Source organism: Synchiropus splendidus, chromosome 5 (genome assembly GCF_027744825.2).
Source record: "Synchiropus splendidus isolate RoL2022-P1 chromosome 5, RoL_Sspl_1.0, whole genome shotgun sequence".
Classification (NCBI taxonomy): Eukaryota; Metazoa; Chordata; class Actinopteri; order Syngnathiformes; family Callionymidae; genus Synchiropus; species Synchiropus splendidus.
The window spans coordinates 27,875,110-27,901,998 of record NC_071338.1 but is presented as its reverse complement, the minus strand read 5'-3'; the positions used below and the strand labels follow the sequence as shown (position 1 = coordinate 27,901,998).

Genomic DNA, 26,889 nt, shown 5'->3' with positions numbered 1-26,889 from the left:
CAAATCAAATCAAGAGTAATGAATCACCTCATCACATCACTTGAATGGGCCCCCGGGTCCATTTATTCGGGGAAAGGTGGGCCCCAAGATCAAAAAGGTTAAGAAACCCCGGGTATACACTTCAGTTAATACACATTTTACATGTGTAAAAAAGCTACACCAACAAGATTGAAAAACTTTTAAAAAAAACTAAATTTAAACCAAGTGAAGAATAAAGTAGTGACAGTGCCAAAAAGTACTTGTGTTTTCTAGTCAGGATGATCTAGTGATGATCTGGTCTAATCAGGCAGAAGTCATTTCGAATAAATTGTTATATTGTTCTGAGTGGTCATAACGATTTCACAAAAACAAAAGAATCAAATGAAAAAAAAGATGAAAGCTCAATAACTTGTTGCACAATGCTTTTGTCTACCACTGAGCTGAAAATTATGTGTTTATTTCAGTAGCCAAGAGTCATTGATATGCTCTATTATGTTTCCTCAGCTCAATTAACAACTGTGGTATGTCAAGGCAACAATGCAGCAATCAACAGTAAAGCACATTAAGAAAATTAAAGTGTCTAAAATACACAGCAGTAGAACACAACACGATGCAATTGAAGAATAGTAGTTGTTTAATACATCAAATCATGTAATATGTCATCGAGAACCAACATGACTATAACAAAGCTTGTCAGCAGTTGAAGGACAGCGCAAAAGTAGTAAACTGGCATACGTGCAGTGGTAAAAAGAAAAAAGAAAAAAAAAACTGGTTGGATAATTTAAACGATAACAATCTCAACATGTGTGTCCTGCAGTGACCTGTAAGGTCAAACCGCCCTGTAGGGCAGAGCATGTCAACTCAGTCTGAACCTCAAACAGAGCAGCTGGATTTAGCTCTCGCAACAGACGCCTAAACCACAGCGCTGCTTCATGGCTTGGATGATGACAGGAAGCACAACCACAAACATTTCCATGTGTCTGACAAAATAGTCAACATGATTCTCGCTCCATTGGGGATTTCACGCTACTCTTTTTCAGTCAGAATGATTAACCAGAACATAAAAACTGTCAAGCCAAATAAAGTACAGGACGATTAGCAAAAACATGACAAAAATCTATCCTTCATCACATGCAGCTTAATTGCCCTGGTTAAAAAAAAGAAAACTAAGTACGACCAGCCCGAGTTGAAACCATGAGTTGGAAACCACCCAAATCAAAGACTGTTTTGAGCTTGGGATGAAAATGTGCGTGTGTATGGGTCTGTGGAATCTTTCATAAACAGCAAGTATTATAGGTCTGGAAAGCTGCGGGAGGCATGGACTAAACTGGAAATCTCCCTCCGAGCTAAGGACTCAGCTTTTTCCAAGGACGCATAATTGCATATCCGCTGCTTTACTTTGTACATTAAGTCATGAGGAATGAGGGTTTTTTTTGTCAGGAAAACCAGCAAGTCTGAGTTACTGAGCCACATTGATGAAAGACTTTGTTGTCTGTGAAATGAGCTGATGACTTCTGGATCAGTGCCCAGAGAATAAAACCATGCATTTGTACGATGCCTCATCACCTATTGTTCTGTCCAAAATGTTTGTAGAATGGTTGGAGCTACTGCTGTGTCTAGTCTAAAACTGGCCCACTGCTACACTAGGGAGAAGTGTTTGTTCTCTGTCCCTATTTGACCCTCAAGAGTCTGCTGTGGGATAAAAAAACTGAAGAATTTAAACTTTTTATAACCCATTTTAATCATATCTAATATTAGTCTCATGCACCACGCCACACCAAGTGAACTACAATTTCCCTAACTTATGACTGTTCCAGTACCAAAAACAGGAATGCACTTTTGATAATCAGTGGTTATAGTCCTCATGACATTATGATGACATGACAAATTACTATTAGATTTGCTTTTATTATTTGACAACATTGCTGTACTTTTTAGTTACTTTTTAATAGATGTGGAATGATGCTGGAAAAAAAAATGATGATGATCATTGATCATGATGTTTGCATTTTGGTCACGATAAGGTCATTTTTATCTCTTCAGTACCTGTAAAACATCCAAATGAAGGCCTAAGATGCTTACGCAGGATGGCTACACAAAATACATCCGAAGGACATATGACTCTTCAAGAAGAGCTTCTATCAGCGAAATCATACAACTATCACACAATAAGGGAGATGAGCTACAACATCCAGGGATTCAATCTCAAAACCATCTGATGAGGTGTGGAGTCAGGAGTGGCGATGCGTTGATGCATAGCTTACATCAGCGTAAAATATTCATGAACACTCAAATACACAGCAACCATTGCGAGCGTACAGAGACATGATAAATTCCACTTCACGGGCTCCATGAAAAACATAACCTCGAAATAGATCCAGTGTTTAATGACTGTGTCACTCAAACCAGCAAACTTCCCAGCGAGTGAAAAACTTGCCATAAATAAAACCGATGATGCAACATTCTGGCAGTGTCAAATGCTTAGTTCTAGAGGACTTTATAAAGAAACAACGCCTAAGCAGCCACTTGTGGTGCAATGTCATCGGTGAATGCCGTGAAAGCGATGAAAGGCTCCCTAAAAACCACAGATGGTGCAGAAAGGACTGATCGGGAAAGTTTTTCTTCACCTTTACTTTTGCAGCAACAGCATTTGAACGAAAATTCTCGGTGAGAGAACCGGTGTATGAAGAGAAGAGAAACAGAGGGCTGGAGGACACACTGCAAAGAAATTGCTGCGAGTTACAAAAGAAACAAAAATCCTTTTATCCGCCAGTTTGGTTGGATTTAAAAGAGGAAATGCACCATGGAGTTATAAAATGGCCTCTCAGTGAAATATATCACTTCAGGAGAAAAGTATATTCAACAGGCATTTCACTGAAAAACAGATTTTGATCATTTCCAAGGTCTCATCAAATTCAACAAAGGGACTTGTTTAAACAAATATATTTTTCTGTGTATTAGAAATCAGGGACAGTTGACAGAGTACAGGAAATTAAAAAAAAATATGATTAAAAGAAAATGTCACATCAAAATCCAACAAATCCCAAAACTACATACTCACCTGCATTACTACTATCACTACTATGGCAAACATGGCTAAAGGTGTGGGGTACACACAACAGCCTCCTGCAACCCATTCCCACTGGGTGCATTTACATAACCATTCCAGCAATAGCAACTAAAAGTGCGCATCTCGACAAGTAACATTCCATCGATAGAGTTTTCAGGTGGACCAGAAGATAATTCACACTGATTCCACATGTCGTACAAAAGGTTAGGAATTCCTTATCGGGGTTTCTGCTACAGATAAACTGGCATGGTGCTTCAATGAGAGCCGCCACTCAACCAGAAAATCTATGAAAAATCAATTTTTCATAAACAAAATCTCACATGATCACATATATTAAAACTGAGTGAAAACATCAAAGCAATTGCAAAACACAAAACGCATCACAGAAGTGGACATGATTATGGTGGTTTTCAGCATTTTTAACGGAAAAATCCTGAAGGAAACATAACTAAATGACAGGAGTTGGTCCATTGCTCGAGGAACTCAAGTCACGCATCCGGCTGGACATTTGAAAGAGACAGACACGGTAAGGACAGCTGCAAATTTATTTACTACTCATGATTAAAAACTATCATTTTTATTTTCACCAATTCAACAAATGTCCCTCTTGTGCTTCCTTGTTTCTTTATCAGATCGCTTGGCTGTTTCACATGCCAGTTTCTAGAAGTTAACAGGGGCGGAGGGTTAACATCATGGTTTAAAAAAACTGGCAGAAACCCAGCTAATTTACCGCTTTCAGACACAACACAGGCACTAGAAAGCAACACCTCAAAGGAATCTGAATCCAGCCCCTCTGCTACAGCGTAACCAGAACATTCAAAAGCGCTGATAAGTTATAAAGCAGCACTCGTGCAAAAATCAGAACGTGAGATGCTTGCAGATGTGCGCGCACGCTCCACCCTAACTCTGCATTCCTCCCAAACTGCTGACCCCATACAGGCTTTTAAACAGTCACCTTGTTGTTTTTATTGTCGGGGGCTTATCAGATCGGAGCCTTCGCCCTCTTCAAAATGACTACTCCGCCTCCTCAGGCAGAGGGGGCATGTAGATATGTGGTGAACACTGACGGGGATGGCGGCTCTTGTAGCAAACCCCCCTCCACAAGTCCATTAACACAATCAGTTCAGAGCCTGGAGTGTACTAAATTGTGCTGCTATCAAAGCACTGTGTAGAGTTTAATCAAGCACTGTGCGGCTGATTAGGAACAGTTTACCAAAGGGCTCAAGAAAATGCACATTCAAAACAAACTTCATTTATCCTAGCTCGGTAAAAATGTGCGTTCTCTGATGTTGGAATGCAAGATCATCAAAGAGGCCAGCTAATGGTTTTATAGTTTTGTTTTCTCTCCCAAAAGCCTTCTACTCCCCATTCATCATTATCAATACCTACCAGCACTAAAACACACAACACACAAGGAAGAAGACATCTTGGGAATGTATTCATTTTCTGTCAATGATGTTTTCGGGCACTCTTCGCCAGGCTCTGCACCAGGAGCTCTTCAAAATGGAAATCATCATCTTCAGAAAGACTCAAAATTTCACTTGTTATTTGGTAACATTTCCACACACAGCATGGAATAAGCCCTACAGGAACCCAATCACACATCTTCCTGTATGTATTATACCACAAATCAAGACCTTAGTTACTACACATGTGGTGGGCATTTCACCTGTCTGCTGTTGAAAACACTGCTCGCAGAATTAGAAGTATATGAAACGTAGTTGAATTAGAAAACTATACCTGAAGTTACTTACTTTGTACTTGTGGTAACCTGAACCACAAGTAAAGGTGGTTGGGACAGACTGCAACCACAGTCTGAGGTCCTCAATTATCTCTTATAAATAGAGAGCAGACTTAATATAAAAGTGCCATAAACTAATGAAACCTACTAATAGCATTTTTTCTAAGCATCTGATATGAACATCAGTTACCCCAGTTATTTAGCATAAAGGATCTCTGTAGAACAGAATGAGTCGATGGACTAATTGAAAAGGCTAATGACCACCCACGCAGGAGGCTTTCGATTGAACTGAAGGCGTAAAGAGACAGGCACTACAAAGTGTGCACACTACTGCCGCTGAATGTTGGCACTTATACAAAGTTCTGAACAGCAATAAACACTGTACTTGGGTTGAATGCAAAAAGACCAGTTCAAAGGAGAGCACAAGCGATGTGCGTGTTTCAAATTCAAATCATTGTCTTTGGATGGAAAATCAGATCGTGAGGATTGATCATTTGAGTAATGAGTTGAGTAGGAGATATAACAAGAAAGGTTGGCTTGTAAAACACTTCCAAGAAGAATTCTTTGAATACCAAAAGCTTTGCGTTCTCATGTATGTACAAGTTACAGCCGGTGAGGTCCTGTTGATGCATTTTTATGTCAGCACATCTGGCTTTTGTTACAGCCCTGGCGACCTGTGGGGTTCTGCTCCATCCCAGCCCCCATTACTTCACTGTGGGAGAGCAGAATAATGACCAAGGGCTGCTGTGCCTCGGTGGCAGAATTTCCCAGGACCCAAAGCAATATGGGTGTTCACTCGTTTGCTCCAGGCAGGAGATGACCTCCTGCTGACCAGTTTGTTGTTTTTATTTAACACTTCATCTTAAGGTCGCTGTTCGAGGAGCCATCGGAGTTAGAGCGCAGACATGTATGTCATCTTCGATGTTAGGCCAGAATCGAACGACTTCATCTACTCAGGAGGTGGTGAGTCTGGGCTATAAAGGCAGCTCTTTTTAGATCCTGATACCTGGCATTTGTGGAAATTAGTAACAAGCAAAATGGAAAACAAAGACAGTAGTTAAGCCACTTAACCTGAACTTAATGTGATGATAATGAGACATTGCTTTTTGCAAAGTGTGAAATGTAATTGAAGGCCTGGACTGGATTGAGTTCATAAAAATAAAACAGCAATGGTTAGCACTGCTGCCTCAGATTCAGGGTTCGAATCCAGTTCTGGACCTTTCTGGGAGGAGGTAGGTTAATTGGACACTCTAAAATTGCCCTGAAGTGTGTGTGAATGGTGTGTGTGCCCTGCGGCTGACTGGTGACCTGAGAGTGTATTCCTGCATCTCGCCCCAATGACCACAGGGACAGGTTCCAGCACTACCCGCAAGCCTGAACAGGACTAAGCACTGGTTCACTGAAAATGTATGTGTATGCATATATGAATTTAAGTGTTTGCATGGATCTTTTTAACAACAACCACAACAATGACTCTTATTATTATTGTTAGCATTACTATCACCATACACAAAATACTGCAATAAATTGTGATATCCCAGTATCTGGACACGTATCTTGTAACCAATGACTATGTGGCATGGTGAGTTGAGCCTTTTTCTCACCATACAGAGGAACTCGTGAAAAATATGAGATTGAACAATAAGGAATCTCATGCAATAAAATACTTAACATCAGTTGCCTTGCACTAAATGTAATTTAGGTATCCATTAATAGGCTTAAAGTAATAATTTTAACGACCAGTGAAATGGTTTCCATTGTAATACGCCTCCGGCGTCCGTGCTAAAGCGCCATCATTTGTTTTACTCGATCAAATGTTTTGTCCCTGTAATGGTTTTGGCAAAGAAGTTTTGCTACATTAGCTCCAACTTTTCCCTTTCGACGGAGTAGTCTCCAGCAGAGCAAACAGGATCAGTCAATCTCTGCAGTTCATTAACTTTCAATGAAGAGCAGCTGCACAGAGATGAAGCAAGATCTGGGTTTGCTTAGTGACAGAGGGGCCAGAGAGAAGAATAAAGGGTGGCTGGCTCTTCGGTCTCGCAGATTTTGCTCTTCATGTTTCTGTCAAAGCCACTGCAAGAATACAGCTCCGATGCTGATTAACTATCCAAAGATGTGCAGCGATACATTCCTCTATGGACCAAAACTCCTGCCTCTTAATGGGGGCCACCGAACAAAAGCCTGAACTAAACAGTCTCTGACTATGAGCCATGTTCACAGTTTTATCATTACTGGACTTCAAAGCATTGTCATCTCTCAGGGGGCACGCTATAGTGACTGTATGGCGCTGCACAGACACCATTAGAACCATCAGCTCCCATTCAACAAAGTAGGCCAGACCAACCAAGTCCAGAAGAGACCATTAAAGATTGATGAAGATATTGCCTCAGTAAACATTCGTTCAAAACATGCTTCAAGTACAGTGAAATATTTACCAGTGGAAAGTCATCACTCATACATTTAAGCCACATGATTGACTCACGGGCCCAAGAGGACCCTTCACTATAGAAAGATATCAGGAAAGTTCATCTTTTAAAAATAGATTAACTGTTCTGCCAATGCAAGTCTGTTTTATACTTGTTGGTGCAAACGTGGATAAATATTTCACTAACTGGTCACATTTGAATCTATCCAGTTGCCACCATTGTTGACCAAATGAGAAGGCCCATCTCTCCCCTATGCTGGGAAAAAGCCCAGGGGAACAACCCTGAATATGTATCGTTTTGGCATGCCAGTTACCAGTGCACCATGCTCGTAATGAGTTCGACTGTCTCCGTGCTGGAAAATATCCCTCTGACCTATCTTCATAATAACATGATAACTTCACTAAGATGCTGCAGATTTATTGGCATCACATTCATATGAGCGAAATTTGGTGACTGTGGAAGCATTTTATGTTAAGAGAACCATTATGAAAGCCCTAACCACCATTAAATCCGATCGCATTTCCTCCACATTCTGACGTTCGATTTACATTTCTGAGGGTTCTGTCAATGGTTTCTATACTTTTTTTTGCTATGCATTTGACTCGGTTATGTTTTTAAAAGATGAGTGTATGAAATAGCCTGTAAATGAATCAAAGATCATATCATGGAGCAAATATTCATAAAAATGCCACATGGGACATAGTAGTGGTAAAAGCGTTTGGGCAACTCATGCATTTGTGAAGTATTGCATTAAGAATCACACTTAGGTCTCCTTTTAGTATATCCAAAGCCCAAATACTAACCAAAAAATATCATAAAAAGGCCAATACAAACTGATGAAACTGATGGCTTCCATAAAATACTAAAGAAATTATGAGTACCGTTTCATTTTGGTGACAGCGATCAAATAACAAATTTTGGTTGCTGTGCCTCATGTCTATATATAGCCAGCACGTTTGAAAGTTCTGCAGAGAAAAGCATGGCTAAAACAAGGAACCTAATGCAAGAAACATGCCTGAAGATACAGATTCTCAGCCAGTAAGTATACATCTGCTGCCAGAAAGTGCAGAAGCAGTCCTTCAACACTCTGCAGAAATAAAGACAAACCACTGTATATTCATTTCGATTTGCCCCCATAAGATTTGACTGATCCACAGATTTCTTCAGCTTTTAGACTGTGTCCAGCAAACATCTGTACTTTTTGAAAACCATGATTGCCATGTCGTCCAATGAATTAATTAGAAGGTGTTACTTAACCATTCTCTCCAACTTTTAAATTGCAATTGTGCAGCCTCTGAAGTGTAGAAAAAGTTCCATATAAAACTTACAGTGAATTTTATATCACACTCTGCTTAGCTGCTCTGCTGCTTAATGATGTAGCGCTTTAACCTGACCATCTGACACAGACTTTTAAAAACGCCACTATGTTATCAAAATATAGAGTCTGAATTGTACTGTGAACTTCCACCGTTAACCTGGAAAAAAAGCTAGTAAACAAATGTCATTGACCTCTGAAAAGCAAACTGCACTCTCAGGGCTAGCACTTAAATAAATAGTGTTAATAGTGTACATTGAACCTTAGACAAGAATAAAACAGATTAGCTCAATAGCTTTGACAGAGGGGGAATTAGGAAGAACTTTTTAACTCAATTACACAACAGTCTTTCTGAGAAAGGAACCGTGATTACACCAGGATATCAATGTTGCGCGTGTTCACATTGTTTTAATATCCTGTATAAGATTTCTGTCGCAAGACTAAACACATCTTAAAGTTGTCATCTCAAAAACAAACTTCTGCTATTCAATACAAGAGTCTCATGCACAAGATGTTGATGTTCAATGTCAAATTATTGCGATACGATTCAATGGATTTTACTTTTTCAGTGAACATACCAAACACAGAAAAAGAAATTTGTCATCATCATCAAACACAGATTCAGCAATGCATGGTTCCAATTGTACGTTCTCACTTTTTTAACTGCAGAACAAGACTTCGCTCAAACATTGAACCATAGAAGAGCGTGTCACAAATAAATGTGGAGCCTGTTTCAACACTTAAACACAGAGCCTCTTGAGGAAAGCTTTATAGTTCACATAATTCAGTGCAGCAGCTTAAAAAAATTCAGTGGGTGACATCAAAAAACAAAACCTCATTAAAATAAAAAGGCTAATGATGAGGCAATCTGTGTTACTATAAAGCAATTTCACCAGTGAAACAAAAAAGTAAGGTTTCACAGCTTTAAGCTAGAGAGCACACACACAGCAGGAAAAACTAAAATATGTAAAATTCAAGTGAAATGGACCTTTCATGTGTGAAACAGTCAGATTAAAGATAATGGTGTTTCAGGGTGGCAGAGAAGGTTGAAGGAACAGATGTATTTTTACAGAGGGAGCAGAGAAAAAAATCTAAATCAAAAAGGTAAGATACATGTTTGTGTATTTCAAAGTAAATGTCAGCATGGATCATATTTTTTGGTACTGAGTAGATGTCACTATTTTTAGTGATCTCATTAGAGATCTTTATAAAGGCTATTAAACTGTGTAGAATTCATATGTATATGGGTGTGAATGTAACCCTATATTTCTTCTTTGGTTGACTTCTATCCACTATTTTTAGCTGGACTATCTATACGAACACATCACGACCAAGAGCGGTGTTAAAACACGGCATGGTCATCAACAGTCTGACAGCTCTCGTGAAATTGCAGGACAGTTACAACGAAGGTTAATTGTCCACAGTAGCATGTGCTCTGATGATTTCTCTTCTATTATGGCAGGTAAGCCTTTAAATGCAAACATAGTAAAGGAACAATCATTGAAGGCTTGTCTTTTTTTCACTAGCTTTTTGTATGATTTTCATTTTTGGTAACATATAACAGGCTACTACAAAGTCTTCAGAAGGAAAATGTTCCAAAGATGATACTTTAATATACCACTAATGAATCCATGATGTGAAAATTGGACCTAGTGAGAGGGAAGCATAAGGTACTGAGAGCTGAGAGTCATTTCATGAAGATCAGTGGCATTTTAGATAATATCTCGTGCTCCTCTAATCTTGACTTGAATAGAATATTCATGTGTAGCATGAAAGGGGTCAAAGTAATTTTGGTGAATGGGAGTGAAATCAGCAGATATCAGATTGAACGTCAGATCATATCACAGAACACAGTACGACACAGTCTGCTGGACACAATCCTCTGTAATATGCAGAGATGATGGCAGACCTGGCATCTAGGCAATTCAGTTTGAGACACAAAAGCAATTCAAGCTCCTTTTAGATTTTTTTTTTTAATAAAGCGGAGAGGCAGGAGAAAGGTCAGACTGTTTCACATTGAGTCAGGAGTTCTGAGAAATATTGCATGAACCCATTATCAAGAAGAATTAACAGATGAGTAACTTTTACTCAGAACGGAAACATGACAAGTTGTGGACGTCAACGCAAAGGGGAAACCACAATGAATTTCCTCAAAAGTCCATCTATATACAGGCCAGAGGACTTCAGATGAACATGCTCTGGCTACATTCATGTAGTTTACCAGCTACTTTAGTCTGTCCTGACAGAAACATGAATACAATTTAGAAGTGATATTTAGCCAAAAAGGACCCTCCTCCTTTTATGGCCCAATTCTTCTGCTTGAACAAAACACCAAAAGACAACTACCTCACAGAGTGGAAGCCAGTATTAAACAGCAAAAAAAATCTCAAAGATGTATTGTGTAAGAGTGCAGTCGGTTTTTGCTTAGACCCGTCTTGTGAACATAGAGCTCAAACAGGTGTCGGCTGCGGAAGCTCTGACTACTTCTACCGTATAAACCCTGCTGCTAAATCCCTTCTTTTGGGAGTCGAGACAGAAAACGGAGAATTCCTTGAGTGAGATGATCCTCTCAGCGTGGGAACAGTAAACCAATAGAAAATGAATGATTAATCAAGTGTGTCATAATCTCCCTATTGTCAGCATAAACAACCCACACCGACAGTGTGTTTTATATCTTAGCTCATCTTTAATTCGTTTATTAATGCATTATCTTGCGGCGAACAGAAGACTCAATGGAAGATAAACGTAATTTACTTTGCCAGAGAGCAGAGCAAGACTGAAGACGTGGGCAAGAATAGCCTTTAAAATGTAAAATAACCACACAGACGTGCAAGCTGGCAGTTAATACCCACTTACCACAGTGTGAGTCAGCGCTTTTCTTAATTTCATTGCTTAAACTTACTTTTAATTATTCCCCTTGTTCCAAAATGGACCCATAATCTCCTGCTGGACTTAAATTGATATGTATAATCAATTTGCTCTGCACATGAGACCTTTTGAGAGGGTTTTGAAAGAGGCAAGAGATGTTTCCTTTCCTACTGTCACATCAAGTGACAGCAAAGATACTTCAAAGCATCACCATGAGGTCATCTGACAGAATGTAAAATACTAGCAAGCCAAGCAGAGAGACATTACACTATTAAACATTGACAGCCCCAATTTCCTCGTCGGATGGGAAGAGAAACAAACACCTCATTGTTTCATTGACTGGATTTTTGATCGATTAGGATCAACTTCTGGCCCTGAAGATGCAGCAGACAGAGGAACTAATTAGTAATAGACTCACAAGGTTTCTCGTCTGCACATGGATACACTTCAAAAGCAATTGAGGGTCGTTTGTTAGTGAATCCCTGTTTCAAATCCTAGTGACACCATGAAACCGCCTGACCCCCCCTCACCAGTGAAAACATGCTTCTTCATCATTCACTCCTGAAGCAACAACCTTAGCCACTGAGGAGCACACATCTCGCTATTACGATTATTAACCACAGTCTGATAAGAAGAACTATCCTAGAAATGACCACACTGGTGGAACACTTCCATTAACAATCAGTTCGGTCACTTATTAAAATACACTGAACAGCTATTCAAAGTAAATTATATACTATACCCAAGTAAATTATAAAGTAAATATTAGGGCTGTCACTATATTAAAAGAAAAGTGATTTTGTGTAGTAATTTTAACTTACCAGTGTGGCATTACAAGACAGAAAAGTGCACCGAGGTACCTGCAACCTTTTCATTCAGGTTTGCTGTGCAGTTTGATTTGCTCATTTGTTGGTTCTTATCCAAGCAAAATATACCATTATATCATGTATTCATCATTTCTTAATATGTAGGCCTGGCTTATAGGGAAGAAGTGTTTATGTGGAATGTTGTTGGTCATACCATCGAATGATGTATTGCTTGTGTTTAGTGAATAACGCAGAAACAACCCTACCCAAGATGAATATCTTTTCAATTGCATGCTAAATCACAAAAAATAGGACTTTATATAAAAACGAGCATGTGGGCTATAAGAGTTGGCTGGCTGCAAATACCCCCTCAGTCATTTCAACACTCTCTCACGCACATAGGTAAACATACCTCACGGCGTATATGTTCGACCACACATGCACCGCATAGAAACACTTGCCATCAGCCGAAGGCAGAAACGCATTAGAGATTTGTTTGAGTCAACCAGCAAAGTAACGGCCTCATTTTAATCGATGAGCAGCGTCGGGCCACAACCAGGTAGGTAGAGAACATGAAAGTGTAATCTTGGTGGCGAGGGGGCAGCTTACCTTTCTGCATGACTGAGCCGTGAACACACATCAATACCACGCCACAGGCTAAACAGATGTGAGTCTTCCATGTCATTTCCTTGAATTGCAATCATGACAGCGTCATGTTAGAGTTCACTCAGCACAGGCTTTGGAGCTATTAACACAGGACACTTCTTGACAGGATGACAGCAGGAACATCACTTTGATGAGTATCTGACACCATTGATCTGCCTACCCAGTATATTTTTATAATCCTACAACATGCAACTGAGGGCTCAGTGAATAGCTCACATTGCATCTTATAAACGCAGTGCAGTTGCATAATAAAGTTTGCGCTTCAAGTTCTGAAAAACAATGGAACCATTTGCTGTGCAAAAGAGACCAACATAAAAAAAACACTAGCAAGGAAGAAGTCTGAAAAACGACTGAAAGACTTGTTTATTTAACTTTACTGCCCTTAATTATTTAATGTAATTTAATTCACACAAATGAGATTTAGGTTTCAACTGCAACACACTCAAGGGAAATTTTAACAGGTCATAAATATAATAACTTGAAGGGGTTCACAGTTAGGGAGACAATGACAAGTCGACATAATCTGCTTTGATCGCTGATTAAATAAGATAGTTGTGACGTCACTGTTGTCTTAGTACAAGCAGCAATAATTGGAGAAAAGGCGGAGAATACGGGAGTATTGTGACGAAACGGTCAAAAGGTTTGAACCATTGCACTGAAGACGCATACGCTCCACACCACATTTTGAGCAATTGAAATTCCAATAAAGTTTTGAGAAATATTCAACAATATATAAACTGTTTACAATTTACATGCGTTTTTATTTATGAACTATTTACGACACTAAAATCACATAGTCATTTGCCAACTAGTTGACTAAACGATGAAGTAAATAATCGGAGCCGTTGCTACAGTTATTGAGAATGTTTTAGTTTTAAAACAATGTTGAGTCGGTGATATGTGAGATTAGATGCAATCTGAAAAGGCAAGGTTAAAAAGAACAACCATTTCAGTGAAGGAGCAGCTTCATTTTGTTGCGCTTTACGTTACGCAGATAACCATCCCTTAAAATAGTCATTACTGTTTAAAAATCAACAGTCAACGTGCCCAGACAGGTCGAACTACTCAAGTTATCTCAAACATGTGGCTTAGCGAGTACTTCTAGGGTAATTACTGTCTGAATTCCTGGGTGTTCACATGCAACCTATAGTTAAAGGATTTAAGTGTGTACGATTACTCAGTCGTCTCCAGGCAGTGATTCAGATTGTAAATTGCCTTCCTGGGTTTGACAATCACATGGTGTGATGCAGAACTGACTCTACACCAGATGGATTCAGCATCAACACAAGAAAAAGGTGTGTTTGAAACGCCATTCCATTTTTAGTGTCAAATCAGTACTTCACACATTCATTAATGTAAAAAAAAAAGAATGGGGTTATTGGTTTTATGAGGGGATTTTCAAACCACCATTTTCCAGATTCTGATTTTGGTTGACAAATAAAAACATTTTACGAAGGCCAGCATGGCAGGGGAACATTGTCAGCTCAACAAAAGGATTAAGTCAGGCAGCTCGAACCCATTTTCTCCTTACAGGGTGTTAAGAACGCGTGAGACGGAGCGCTGACGTTTCCTTAACATCAGCATCACTACCTCAGGGGGGCGCTAATGACATCAAAATTTTACATATTTTAAACAATCCAAAAAAACAAATGCACCTGGTAGAGGTAATGTTCCTGACAGAGAATGTTTCTGAGCATCAAAGAGGCTGCAGATTGAAAACAGGAACTTCTAGAATTCATCTTAAGAGTGATGCATCTTGAGCAAATGCAATTTAGTCCCATGCAAACACAGCTGTTCAGTCGCTCACAAAAATACAAAATACGGCGCCGCAAGCAATCAATGCAATGCAAACAGAAACAGGCAATGTTCAAACTTTATCTTCATCACATAGAGTAGCGAGCATGGGAAGCAGTGGCTCTTCTCTTTTCTGTCTGGACACTAGCTTCAGATTTAAAAGCTTCCTGAATTAGGAAAGTGAGTGTCGAAAAATCCCTTACATTCATTCATTCTTCTTTTAAACATTTAGATGAGATTAGATATCCTTTATTTCAAACCAAAGGGAAGATTTTCTTGAACCACCTCAGAGTATTCGTATCACTTAAGTGTGATCTAATTACAAATCATGAGCTTTATGAACAGACAGAAGACTTGTCAGTGGTTTCCTACAGCAGAGAAGAACACATCCTGCACCTCATCAGACAACGCCATCTTCTCTTCTATCACCCAAAACTTGCTTTTTCTGCAATAGTGCAAAGGGTAAAGATAATAGATTTCTGAAATAAAAGTTTTAAATTGACCCACACTCACAGGGGGCTATAATTTTGGAGATTACACTGCCCGGGTAATTAAATACCCTCTGTTGCAAACAGGAAGAGAAGTGCACAGGAAATGTTTGTCACCACACCTAGTGCACTCTGGAAACTGAGTAAATTCCCTACTTGCAGAAATGCAGAAGACAAATTGTTGGTGTGGCTTTCAGCACGTAGATGGATTTAATAAGATCAAGCAGAATTGACGCACAAGCGGGTCAAGCGATAAACAAGACAAAATGACTGCTCCGTCTCTCAGGAGAGCTCCACATTTGATTGACGGCACCTGCCAACGAGTCACACAGGAGTGAAAATCTCTGGCATATATCAGGATCCGTCACGTATACTGTTATGTGGAGACACACTTGTGCGGTAAGGAAGAAAAAGAGTGATGTCAGATGTCTTGGGTGTCAATGCATTGAAGACGAGCACCGCAAGAAAAAAAGCTTAAGAAGCTATTGTGACAGAAAACGGCAGAGGAGTGTGTCGGTGGAGGCTCCTCCACAACTCACTGCGTATAAGTTCAAAGAAGCTTTACATGTGACAAGACGGCCCAAGCGGCAACGTAGCTGTGTCATCACTTCCCTGTGCTGCAAACGGGTGTATAATGGTCACAAACTACAAGTGTAGGCGCCACAGAATATCTACTATTGGGATCAAAGTCAACAAAAGACCCCAATTTACATCACTGTTCCCAATGTTTTAAAGTCGCAATGGTTTCTTAATGTGCACCCTTGTCACCTTTCTTGATATAGAAACTAAATCAAAATCCATTTATTGGTCCATAAAAACAGGGTGAGGATGAACATGTTTGCTGTTCTTGTTTTACTTCCTCATTATTGACTGGTATATTCTTCATGCAAAACAGTGAAGGAAAAGAACACCAATGTAGAAAAGATTTACTTACATGTCCGTGGTTTATGAAGCCATGTTTGCTCGCTATCTGCGCTGCATGCTCAGGACCACCGGGAATGTGAACTGCCCACGTGTTGGTGTAAACCTTCTGAGCCAATGTCGGGCTCAGTCCAGGAACCAGCACGACGAGAAGAGACCCCAGAAGCAACTCTAGCAGCCTGAGCTTACGGGCCTTGAGGGGAGATGGAGGACCAGAAGCCATTAGTCCTCCTAGTGCAGCAAAGTCTCTCTATTGGGCCGGGCCTGCCCACGGAACATGAAGGTGCAGAGAGACGGATGGGACCGATCACAGATTACCTGACAAGGAATCAGAAAAGAAGACAATTTAGGTGTCATGAAGTCAAAATCACCGAAGTCGGTGAGCCTGGTGAATTAAATTAGCAGATAGTTTTAGAACCTGCTTGACCATTTTCGCTTTTAACGTTGCTGTTAAATCTAAAAGATGAAGGCAAATATGAACGTTGACAGGGGGAAAAAAACAATGATTAATTAATTTTACTTCTCATGGGTAAAAAATGTGACTGAATTTGGGACTAAAATATAGAGCCTGTATGTATTTGTAACAGCAGTTCACTACATTTTCATACTGCAGTGGCTCCATATTCATGACTGTACACAATAAAGCCTGTTGCAGGCAATAAAAACTTTAATATTACACGTCCTGTCGCAGCTCTCTGGAGCTCTAATAAAAAAAAAAGCATCAATAAACAAACAGATATTAGCACAAACAGTTATGAGAAAGAGGGAATACAACATCAAGAGCTGTGAGTACGTGTACTGCGGCCAGCAAAGTCCAGGCCTTCGATAATCCCACAGGAAACAAAGTCAAGGGCAAAGTGGTGTTGTGGTCAAGCACACAGCAGCAAATTTGGTTTTTGACACTCCCATGGGTGGACCTTGCTGATGACGCTTTCAGAAAATAAATGCTTAGGTGTGCTGGTCAGATGGGAGTTTTGAAGTGTGGTTGGAAATGTTGACTACGCCCTGGGTACTGAGGCATCACACATTTGGGAGTTTTTGTGAACATGCCTGAGAATAAGTGTCAAAGCGATGCACCACTGAATGTAAATTCTCCTGCCAGTAACCACCTATACCTTTTAGATAACCTAGGTAGAAGTATGTTGTTTCACAATGACAATTGCCTTGTCAGACAAGTGTATTGGTAAAGTATTCCAGTGGGGCCGCATTTTATGCTGGCATTGTCCATCAGTCAATAAGAAAAATTAGGGAATCCAGTTAATTGTGTTTAACACATAATATTGTTACGAATTTACTACAACAAATTAAATTGAAATCGAATTTAATTGATACTAAATAATAATTGCTTCATAGACATCCAAAATGAATTTAACTATAATAAGTTTGCAATAGTTAAAACTAGGGGTGTAAAAATCGTTATGCTCAAATATCGTGATACTTGATATCGATATTTTTTTTTAGAAATAACGCAATACCTGATTGTGTGACACTGTCTAGATTAAGTCGGCCATATCAATATATAGGTACACTACTGAATTTGTGAGTGATTCTTTCCTCTGTGGGAGTGTGATATTTAACTCAAAGGCTAACTGGACCAACGTCATAACAATAAAATCGTTTACATGCACATCATATTGTACTGCATTATCTATTCACTCCTGTATCGGGATACGTGTTGTATTGCAAGGCACCTGCCAAAACACAGCCCTAGATAGTATGATGCAGTAAACTGAGCGGCTACAGGATCAGCCAAGTGCATTTGATTATTGTTAGCGAGAATATAAACCATGAGAGAAGAAATGAAGTGAGAATGGAAGCGGAGTGAAGGAGCTAAACTTGAATTATGGAGGTTGTGATACGGGGTTCCAAGAGCAATACATCTTGTTTTCCAGAATCACACGGCCTATTATTGTTCACACACGTCCCTTTCCTCTCTGCAGAGGTGTTAACATCACCATCAATAAGCTTTAAAGCTCCACCAATGCACATTTCTAAACCAGACAGGGTCACGTACAGTGACACAAACAATAACGCCATTCACCACAGATAGCATTTCAAGTCAAGCATTGAGTCACCAGCACCTTTCCCAATGATTTCACCAGTAAGCCAAAAGATAACAGGCAACCACGGAAATTTCGCAGAAGTCTAAAGTATTGATTCCAGGAGCAAACATTGACTCTACCTATTACCAAGTTGTGGGTTTTTCCAAGTTTCGCAATTTCAAATTGTTTTCCTTTAGAAACTAAACCTTCTGTAAGGAACTCACTGAGCACTGGGTGCTTCACCAAATTTATGAATTTTAATTGTTTCGGCAAATCATATCGGTGTGCATCAGATCTTTGAAGGGGGCCACACACATAACAATCTGGCTGTTTTTGTCCATATGTTCCTCTGTCTCAACCAAGGATGACAATCTCAGAACCAGATTGTCTTAGCTCTTACAAGTCTTACGTCTAGGGGAGGTTGAAAGTGAAATCTATAAATCCAAAAATCCATCACTCCCACCTTGAATTGTGACGTGGACCAGAATTAAGACAATCAAGAAGTGATCTGACAAGGAGTTAAATATATATAATCCATAAAGATTTTGAAAATCCTTGTGTGTCGACCAGTTTATCTGGCTACATTTTCAAAACTACATTGGAGTGTGCCTTTAAACATTAGAATAATGATTTAATATCAAAATAAGCCTGCAAGACAATCTTTATACAATGTTTGTAATTCAATTTTGAGAAATGGGAAATTGAGTTGAGACATAAACACAATTCCTGCTCTTTTCTTCTTTGAGGTTTATTTGCCCTGTCACAGCACACAACATGTTGTCTTGATCTAGACATCACCCTATGATAAGAGAAGACTTGTTGAGTGGCTTGACAGACTGAAAAGCAGTTTCAGGCAGGATCCAGGGATGAGAACCAGAATTGGAACGTGTTGAAAAGACTTCAAAGAAGTATTGTGACGCTAACCTGACAGTTTTTTTCACAGTGGAGTTGAGCAACATTTCTGGAAGCTTAAGACAGATTTGGCATTCGTGCAAGAACAGGTATCTGCAGCGGGAGGACACAAGCCTGGAGCTTCATGAAACAATGTGGAGAGACCACTTAAAGATGCCCCCCAAGGCAGTTCATCTGATTCTTCCATTATCGCAAATGATAATTGATTAGGTCCGCAATGAATTATAATTGCATTAAAAGATGGAAAATGCCACCGAAGCATTATGGAAGACTTGCGCCAAACATTAACTTTATTATCAGCCAGAATTTATGCTTTACATAAAGAAATGGAGCCAACACAGTCTAACAGAACCTAAACAGAACAAAACAGTAGAATAACTCACTTGATATTTTTCGATGTCACAAGTAAACAAACAGCAGGTCCAGAGAAGTGTTGGACTTCAGAGCAAACACCGACTTTTAAGAGGAGAATTCTGTGACCTCATCTTTCGGCTCAGCCACTCAGCAACAGTGTGAAAAGCACACGGCGTGAAGCTGCTGAATAGGACCTGCCCATCTGTGCTGCAGCTGAGGACCAAGTTCAACGCCACCCCGTGTGGGGTCCTCACTGGCAGCTCACTAAACGATCCTATGTGTCCAACCATGAGTTCATAATGGCGAATACACAGAAAATGATAATTAGCCAAGAGTCATTTAACATCGAGATCATACGCGCCTCATTATCAAAGCCATCAGCATGTTTTCAAAAGCAAACCGTTTACACCTCATCGGTTTATTATTTACATTCTAATGAGAAGCAGTGATCAGAAATCCAAACTATACTGCATTACTTAAAATCAAATGGACCAAAAGCATTGCAGAATAACAAACAGGTCCCCAGCTCGTATCAACTACAAGTACGAGAAAATACAATTTGTTCTAATCCCCAAATTTGAAGAGTTGAGAGCTGCGTCCTAGGTGCTGACAGATGTCGCTCAGGAACACCTAGAGCGTTCTAGGAATCTGAAACTCAAAATCTAGCAGGAAACCATGAGATATTTATACATTTGCAGGAAAACAAAAAATATGTTGCGCACTTTGAAAGAAGGAGAGTCAACTAAGACAGTGCTATAGACAGTGTCTCTATAGGTTTTGACAAAGCTTACAGGGAGGTTTACTCACAGAGGCAAGACAGCAGCAATGACTTGCTTCGTTGAAATTAGATAAATTACCACCAACCGAAAGTTCTTTAAGCAAACTGTAGACATAAACATATGACCATAATATAGCTTTACCAATACATCCAGTCACAACATCATATAGCTTTATTTAACTAGATCATTTGTCCTAATTTGTTGCCAGTAAATGCCTTTAACACTTCAGTTATTATGAACTGAATCATGTCTCGCTCACTGTCTACTTTGTTTTTTCCCAAAAATGTCTATTATTTAAATGTTTCACAACAAACATAACAAATAAGCATAGATTATTAAATAGCAGCATTACTTAGAAATAAAATGCAAATTGTTAACCATTACAACTATTAGGGTGAACTATACTCAATTTCAGAATTAAACACTTCAATGATAGAAAAAATGCCAAATATGTGACACGTCAAATGGTCACAACATGATTAATTGCAACAATTCATTACAAAACTAATCATAAATATTATTGAATGATTTTACATCTTACTTATTTTATATTATTTTTAAGCGTATAAGCAATTAAATAATAGTAGTAAAGCTAAATTAAAGTGGTCAGAGTGGGACTTGAACTATCCAGTATCAACACACTCACCACACCACTAAGTCACTAATGTTCACGTGTAGGTTATCTGTCATCGGCTACCTGTAGGTGTAGTTTATATAAGCAGATATGAAGACGGGAATGAAAAAAAAAAATCTCTCAGGTCTCACAAGCGTTTCTGTTTCTGTACAAGCCCACATTAATTGTTTTATTCAGTGTGACCCGGCATAAAATACACGTACCCTTTTGGTAATCAGCCATCTCCAGTGAACAATAAGCATTGTTGTCTACAGCTGGTTAACTCATGAATATTCATTTTCGAGATGCCTTCTTTAAAAAAAAAAAAACGCTCAGTGGAGGCCGATGATAAATGTTGTCGTGTAAAACCTCTCAGCATTGTAAAAATAGACTAGGATTACACTGCAGCTGGACTGCCCTTACAGGAGAACAGATTTGTAAATAAACACAACGGCAGCAGTTGGAGCCAGAGAGCAAACTTGGAGGACTGAAAAGCAACTTTTAAAACAATAATGATCGAGGCATATTTTTTTAAATAGTCTCCAAAAATACTTTTTTGATCAGCAGTCATTCTTGCTTCGAGGCAAGCCTAAGGAGGATTGATGTGATCCCATGTAGAAAGAACCAAGCTTCTGAGCGATAAAGGTCTTTTATTGAGGTTTGTGTCTCCATCTACCTTTTGGGCACCCCTGGGTTAGAGGAAACCCATTTCAGCTCAGCAGAGCAGCAGTCTCTCTGCGTGGAATGCTGGATGTGAGCAAAATGTTTCTAATCCACAGGGAAAATCCTAAACCACCCACTCTATTCTGTGGCACATCTTTTTTTATGGTTTAAATGTGCTTTTAACAGCAGACATTCAGACACAAAAGGGATGGCAAGGCATAAGAAAGGTGCTAATTGTGTTGGGCTGTCAAACCTAAATGAGGAAAAAAAACCTACACAAGGGACTCTTTTTTTCAACAAAATTGCCACAATAGTTCTGGCATACATCGATTTAAATGTGATTAGCATATACAAATCCAGCTCGCTGGCATTAAAACGCTTTAAAGAGACACTGTGCTTGAAAATCTGTCAGATAATGAACCAAATATTAAAGGCACCATTTTCATATTTAAATGTGGAACATTTTCATACCCTATTACTGTTTCAGACACTCAACACCCAATATATTTCAGCTATTCAAAAATTGCACAGCACAGGAACAAATCACTTCAGTTCTTTTCATGAGCAGAAAATACAAAACTCATTCATATCAAGGCAACTGTTCATTCTCGTCTTCAGATCTACAAGCTGCTCCACAGGGGAGTTGACAAAATGTTCAGCGTTGCTATGGAACCCATGCAAATACAGGACGAACCGGTGTTGACCAACACATTTGACTCGAGCTGTGAAAAATTACATAAGCCACATGTCTTGCTAAATAGGAGGGATGCTGCCAATGCTGCCTAATCATGTGATGAATCTGGACGGATCATTACATAACATTACTATTCACCGTCGGCAACCTACTGTGCGCTCGGAATGTGGCACTATTGTTGTAGTGCGGCAATGTACGGCTAAGCTGCTGTTGTTCTGTCATGAGATAACCAGACACAAATATATATATAAAAAACAATTAATGTCCGGAGCCATGATTCTTATATTTGTCAAAGAAATATTCTGTATCGTACCCATATCAAAAGTCCTGCTACTTTTATGTGTTACTTACGCATGAACAAGCAAGTAAGAGTAAACAACCATGTTAACAGTTCCATGCACATATTCATGTCCATAAAAATGGTCTGCAACCATCGCTGTATTTTTGAATTACACCTATTGGTCTGGATTACCTAGAGCGGCAGTTTCATTAAGGTCCAAAACTTGTTGGGAGACTCGGATGAATTTGGATTCCATTTGTGTACAACTCACAAAGACTGACGCAGAATTATAGGGGATTGATCATGCGCCATGAAAGCACAATAAAGAGAGCTGCTGCTACTACAAGCAGTGGCATTGATCACTGACATTGATCTGGCCACACTGATCACCCTGATCTTTCCCGTCCTGAGCTTGCAGGTGGCTCCAGCCGTCCACCTTCTTGTAATCTTTCTGATCCACCTGCATTCAAATTAATGAAGACTGAAGTGGATAAATATTCTAAAGATCAAGTAAAAACATGAAAAAGACGCCACGACGGCCTCAGCAACACGCGTCATCATGAGTACTTCCCTTATTAAAACTTGTTTTCCTTTAAAAACACGCATAAATTATACATGCACTTTTGGGGCATTTTTATCTTAACACAACAGAGAAAAACAAGAGGAACAAAAAAACTGATCACAGACTGATAAATATTTCAGAAACATGAATAATTAAGGTCAGATAACACGTTTTAAAGTAAGTAGACTGTAATGCGATCCATGTTGGTGAGAAGTTACTTTGATTATGCAATTCTACAATATTCCAAACAAAATCACAGCCCAAGTACTAGGAAGTTAGTGCTGCACATCACCTTGTCAGCCACTAACAAGCAGGTTAGAAATAACACAGATAAATTGAATTACGATCATCTTCAAAATGTATAACTGTCATGCTCGAATGTTAAATAATTGATGTAGGTGGAGCTCAATTATACAGTTATACCACTAAGTCTTTACTCACTACATGACTCTTTAATTAATTGTCATGATTCATTTTGTTGATGATTCTAAACATAACTTTGTGTTGCATTTGAATTATATTTACCAGGAATTTTGAGAAAGCAACTTGAAATATTGATAGATCTATATACAACAGAGTAAAAGTCATTATAAAAGAGGACAATTTTAATTTAATAGTCTCCTTCTAAACCTGCTTAATTTCTTGGTCCTCCTTAATGGTCAACTTTAAGCGTAAAATATTTCCTCCTAGATTTGACGTGGCTGTAAAGAATGTTGCCTTCTAATGTTTTAAGAACAAAAAAGCTACTGGAAAGCTACTGGAAATACTGTTAACATTTTGCGGCTGTTTAATGATCCACTGAATTAAGATGTGATGTTTTTTTCCACCGTTTGTCATTTAATTGCCTTTTGTGCTTTGTAAAGTTAACACTCGTCGATAAAATTGCTCACAGAATTTCAATTACAAATACATTTTTGAGCATTGCACCAAAGAGAATCCTAAACTCTTCAGGGAAAATGGATTGCCCGCCCATAGATGTGTTTCAAAACTGAAGAGGAATAAACCTGAGCACTTCAATTCAAGCATTGAACTTTATCATAAGTAAAATTAGCCAAACAATAGTGAAACCATTGAAAATATGTGACTGGCCATCGACTTGCTGTTGGATTAAATCAGCCAAGGGCTTTAACAAAAGCAGTCATGTGAGACACTGCTTTTCTTGGTCCTTAAGCATGAGAGACTTAAAATGTTTTTCTCTTTTCCTCTGAGGTCATTCAATAATGATCGTACTTGGTTACATCGACCAACAAATACAACAAGGAAGCCATTCGATTCAACACTGAGGAAGTTAAAATAGATTGTTCTTTAGCGTTAATGTAAAAACAAGCCTTTGCACAGACCGCTGGCTAGCTTATTTTAAATCACTTTGATAATTTCTCTTATGTACTCAGCAGGTATTTGCTTGACTAACCACCTAAAAAATGTTAGCGGCAGTAACAGTTCCAGATAGATGTTGACATGCTAGAAAGTAAACATGACACATTTAGGTTTACTGCAAACAGAAGCCCATCAGTTCCCAAAAATGACACAAAACTTCCATGACTGAAGCCAGTGATACCCACATATATGGGAAAAAAACAATTTGCTTGCAATTCAGGTGAAGAAAAACAATTGTGACAAGAACTGGCTGTAAAAAATGTAAATCCAATCTGCACTTGACGGAATAAGCCACCAAGTAGCGCTTCCCCGCTAACACAACAAACACAGATCATAATAAATCCAATAACAATCCATATTTTGTGTGCCTATATTTCAGTTCCTTTATATAAAATTTGGTGGATGTGATAAATACAGTTGACAATATTGCACCCCATTTAAAGAAAAGAAAAAGAATAGAACAATGATAATAAATTTCATACAGGCAGCTGGGGGCCATAACTTAAAGCTAACTAAATGCAGAAACTATCCTGAAACAGTCAACAGTACTGGATCATTCTCACACGCTCAGCAGAAAAGAGCAGTGGACAACTGGTGCGTTTTGCACCTGGTAATTATGTCATAATTACATGCTCTAATCCTATAATACAAGACAAGAGTTTGACAACAAATCAAGCCCGCATTGGCATTTTGGGGGGGAACTGAAAAACATAAAGGAAAACAGACTCAAAAAATGCTACGGAAAAAATATACATACAGATATTATTTTTGGCACAACATATGGGTGGTAACCATGATTAGATAATGGAATGATGAGAGCCTATATTCAGGAACATTCTAAATATTCATGCAAACACGAGTTTCAGAGCCTAAAGCTCCAAACTTAAGCTACTATCACAGTGCTGTTTACTGCTACCCCCGGGGCTTGCCAGATGTTACAAAAAACAATCATGATATATCCGGGGATTATATACTCATAGACACACGGCACAAAGTCTCATTCTGTTCAACTCAGCGTGTGTAATTTTGAACTTAGGAGGAGACACTATGAATATTATCCGCAGAGAACAGAGGATTGAAAACTACTCAGTGGATAAAAGAGCCCTGACACCTTGAAGCAAAATTCACTCGTAATGTAATTCAGTGCTAAAATAAAACATCTATATCAGTATGCACACCATCCTCCAGCATGTAAATTGTTTTCACCTTCTGAGTGCTACAAAACATCTGACAACAACCTTAGAGACAGGTTAACTGGGGGTGTGAAACTTCACATGAGCATAATCTACCCATCATTTTTTAAACATTTATACTTTTCCTTACCAAGTGAGGCAGATTATTGCTTCGCAGGGAAAAACATCAGGCTGTAATTGGTACGTTTTCCCACCAAGCAGCTGTAAATATGTGTTCTCATCGACAAAACATGTACGAGTCACCGAAAACAGCATATAAACGAGTCTAATGCGTTTCCTTCGTCCCCTCAGTAGCAGACACGGAACGCACAAACCGTGGTTATTTCTACTCCTTAACTTGTACTGAATCAAGGAAGCAAAAATGACACGACTTCCAGGACTGGATGCTTTAGTCATCGTTAGAGCAATACACAGGTAAATCAACAACTTCAGAATTTCTTAGGTGAAATACAATTGAGTGCTTATTTAACTTAACATTTTGGGGTCACAAAAATGACTTGAGCAGCATGTTTACACGCTTAAGTTGGAGTAAACTGTGGTGAGTAAATATGCGTTTTGCCTCATCACAGAGGTGAAGTCGGAGCAAACGACACCAGCGAGGGAAACTGTCACATTCCCATGTGACTCCTCGAACCGATAATGCGTGGATTGTACCCACATTCTAGCACTGGGAGGAAGGATTTGAGGCTATCGGGGGCAGCTACCACACACACAGGGTGAGACACACCGGACGCCGTGTAGACGACGTCAGCTCGGGCATGTGAGTGCGAAGGGTTCCATACGAATCCCACCAGGGTCAACAACGAGCCCCTATCCTTCACAAAAGCTCCGTACCAGGGCACCACTGGTACCGAAACCCCGCAAGACACGACCGACTCAGCAGCTACCGTCCATAACAAGTAGAGATCCAACGGGAAACTTATCCCACAGCTCAACTTACCAGCTTCCGTTTACATGCTGCTCGACCCGGCTTGTTGTTGTCTGGCACCGCGGCGTTACAACCGACGACGACACGACGAGGCGACTGAAAAATTGATAAGAAAGAATTGCTGGTTATAAATAGTCATGATATCCCTCTGGCGTGCCGCTGAGTGGTCCGTACGAGCTCCAGGAAATACGTCACAGTTGTGGACGGAGCGACGACACAGCAACACCTACTCCTGGTGGAGCGGCGCGGTGACAGCGCCATCTGCAGGTCTTTTTTGGTACTAGGCTTCAACTCTGGCGCTTTTCTCGCTTTAATAGATTAGATATGAGCCATTTCAAAGCGAATGAGTGTTACTTTATTCCATAAATGGTGCATCAAAGAGTGATTATATATGGATTTGTGTTTTCTGGTAGAAATC

The 26,889-nt window shown here is 39.4% G+C and overlaps 1 protein-coding gene across 3 annotated transcripts in view; it reads right to left on the bottom strand.

Moving 5' to 3' along the window:
- The window catches only part of furina (furin (paired basic amino acid cleaving enzyme) a), a 68,505-nt gene extending 41,784 nt beyond the window's left edge, over positions 1-26,721 (bottom strand). The window contains exons 1-3 of one of the 3 annotated variants that reach the window (XM_053864339.1): positions 26,646-26,721; positions 26,484-26,567; positions 16,088-16,392 (exon numbers count right to left, since the gene is read on the bottom strand). In XM_053864339.1, coding sequence (XP_053720314.1) covers positions 16,088-16,297 — 210 coding nt within the window. In that variant the 5' untranslated portion in view covers positions 16,298-16,392; positions 26,484-26,567; positions 26,646-26,721. The other 2 variants (XM_053864338.1, XM_053864336.1) reach the window with 2 other exon arrangements.
- Positions 26,722-26,889: the final 168 nt, after the last annotated feature.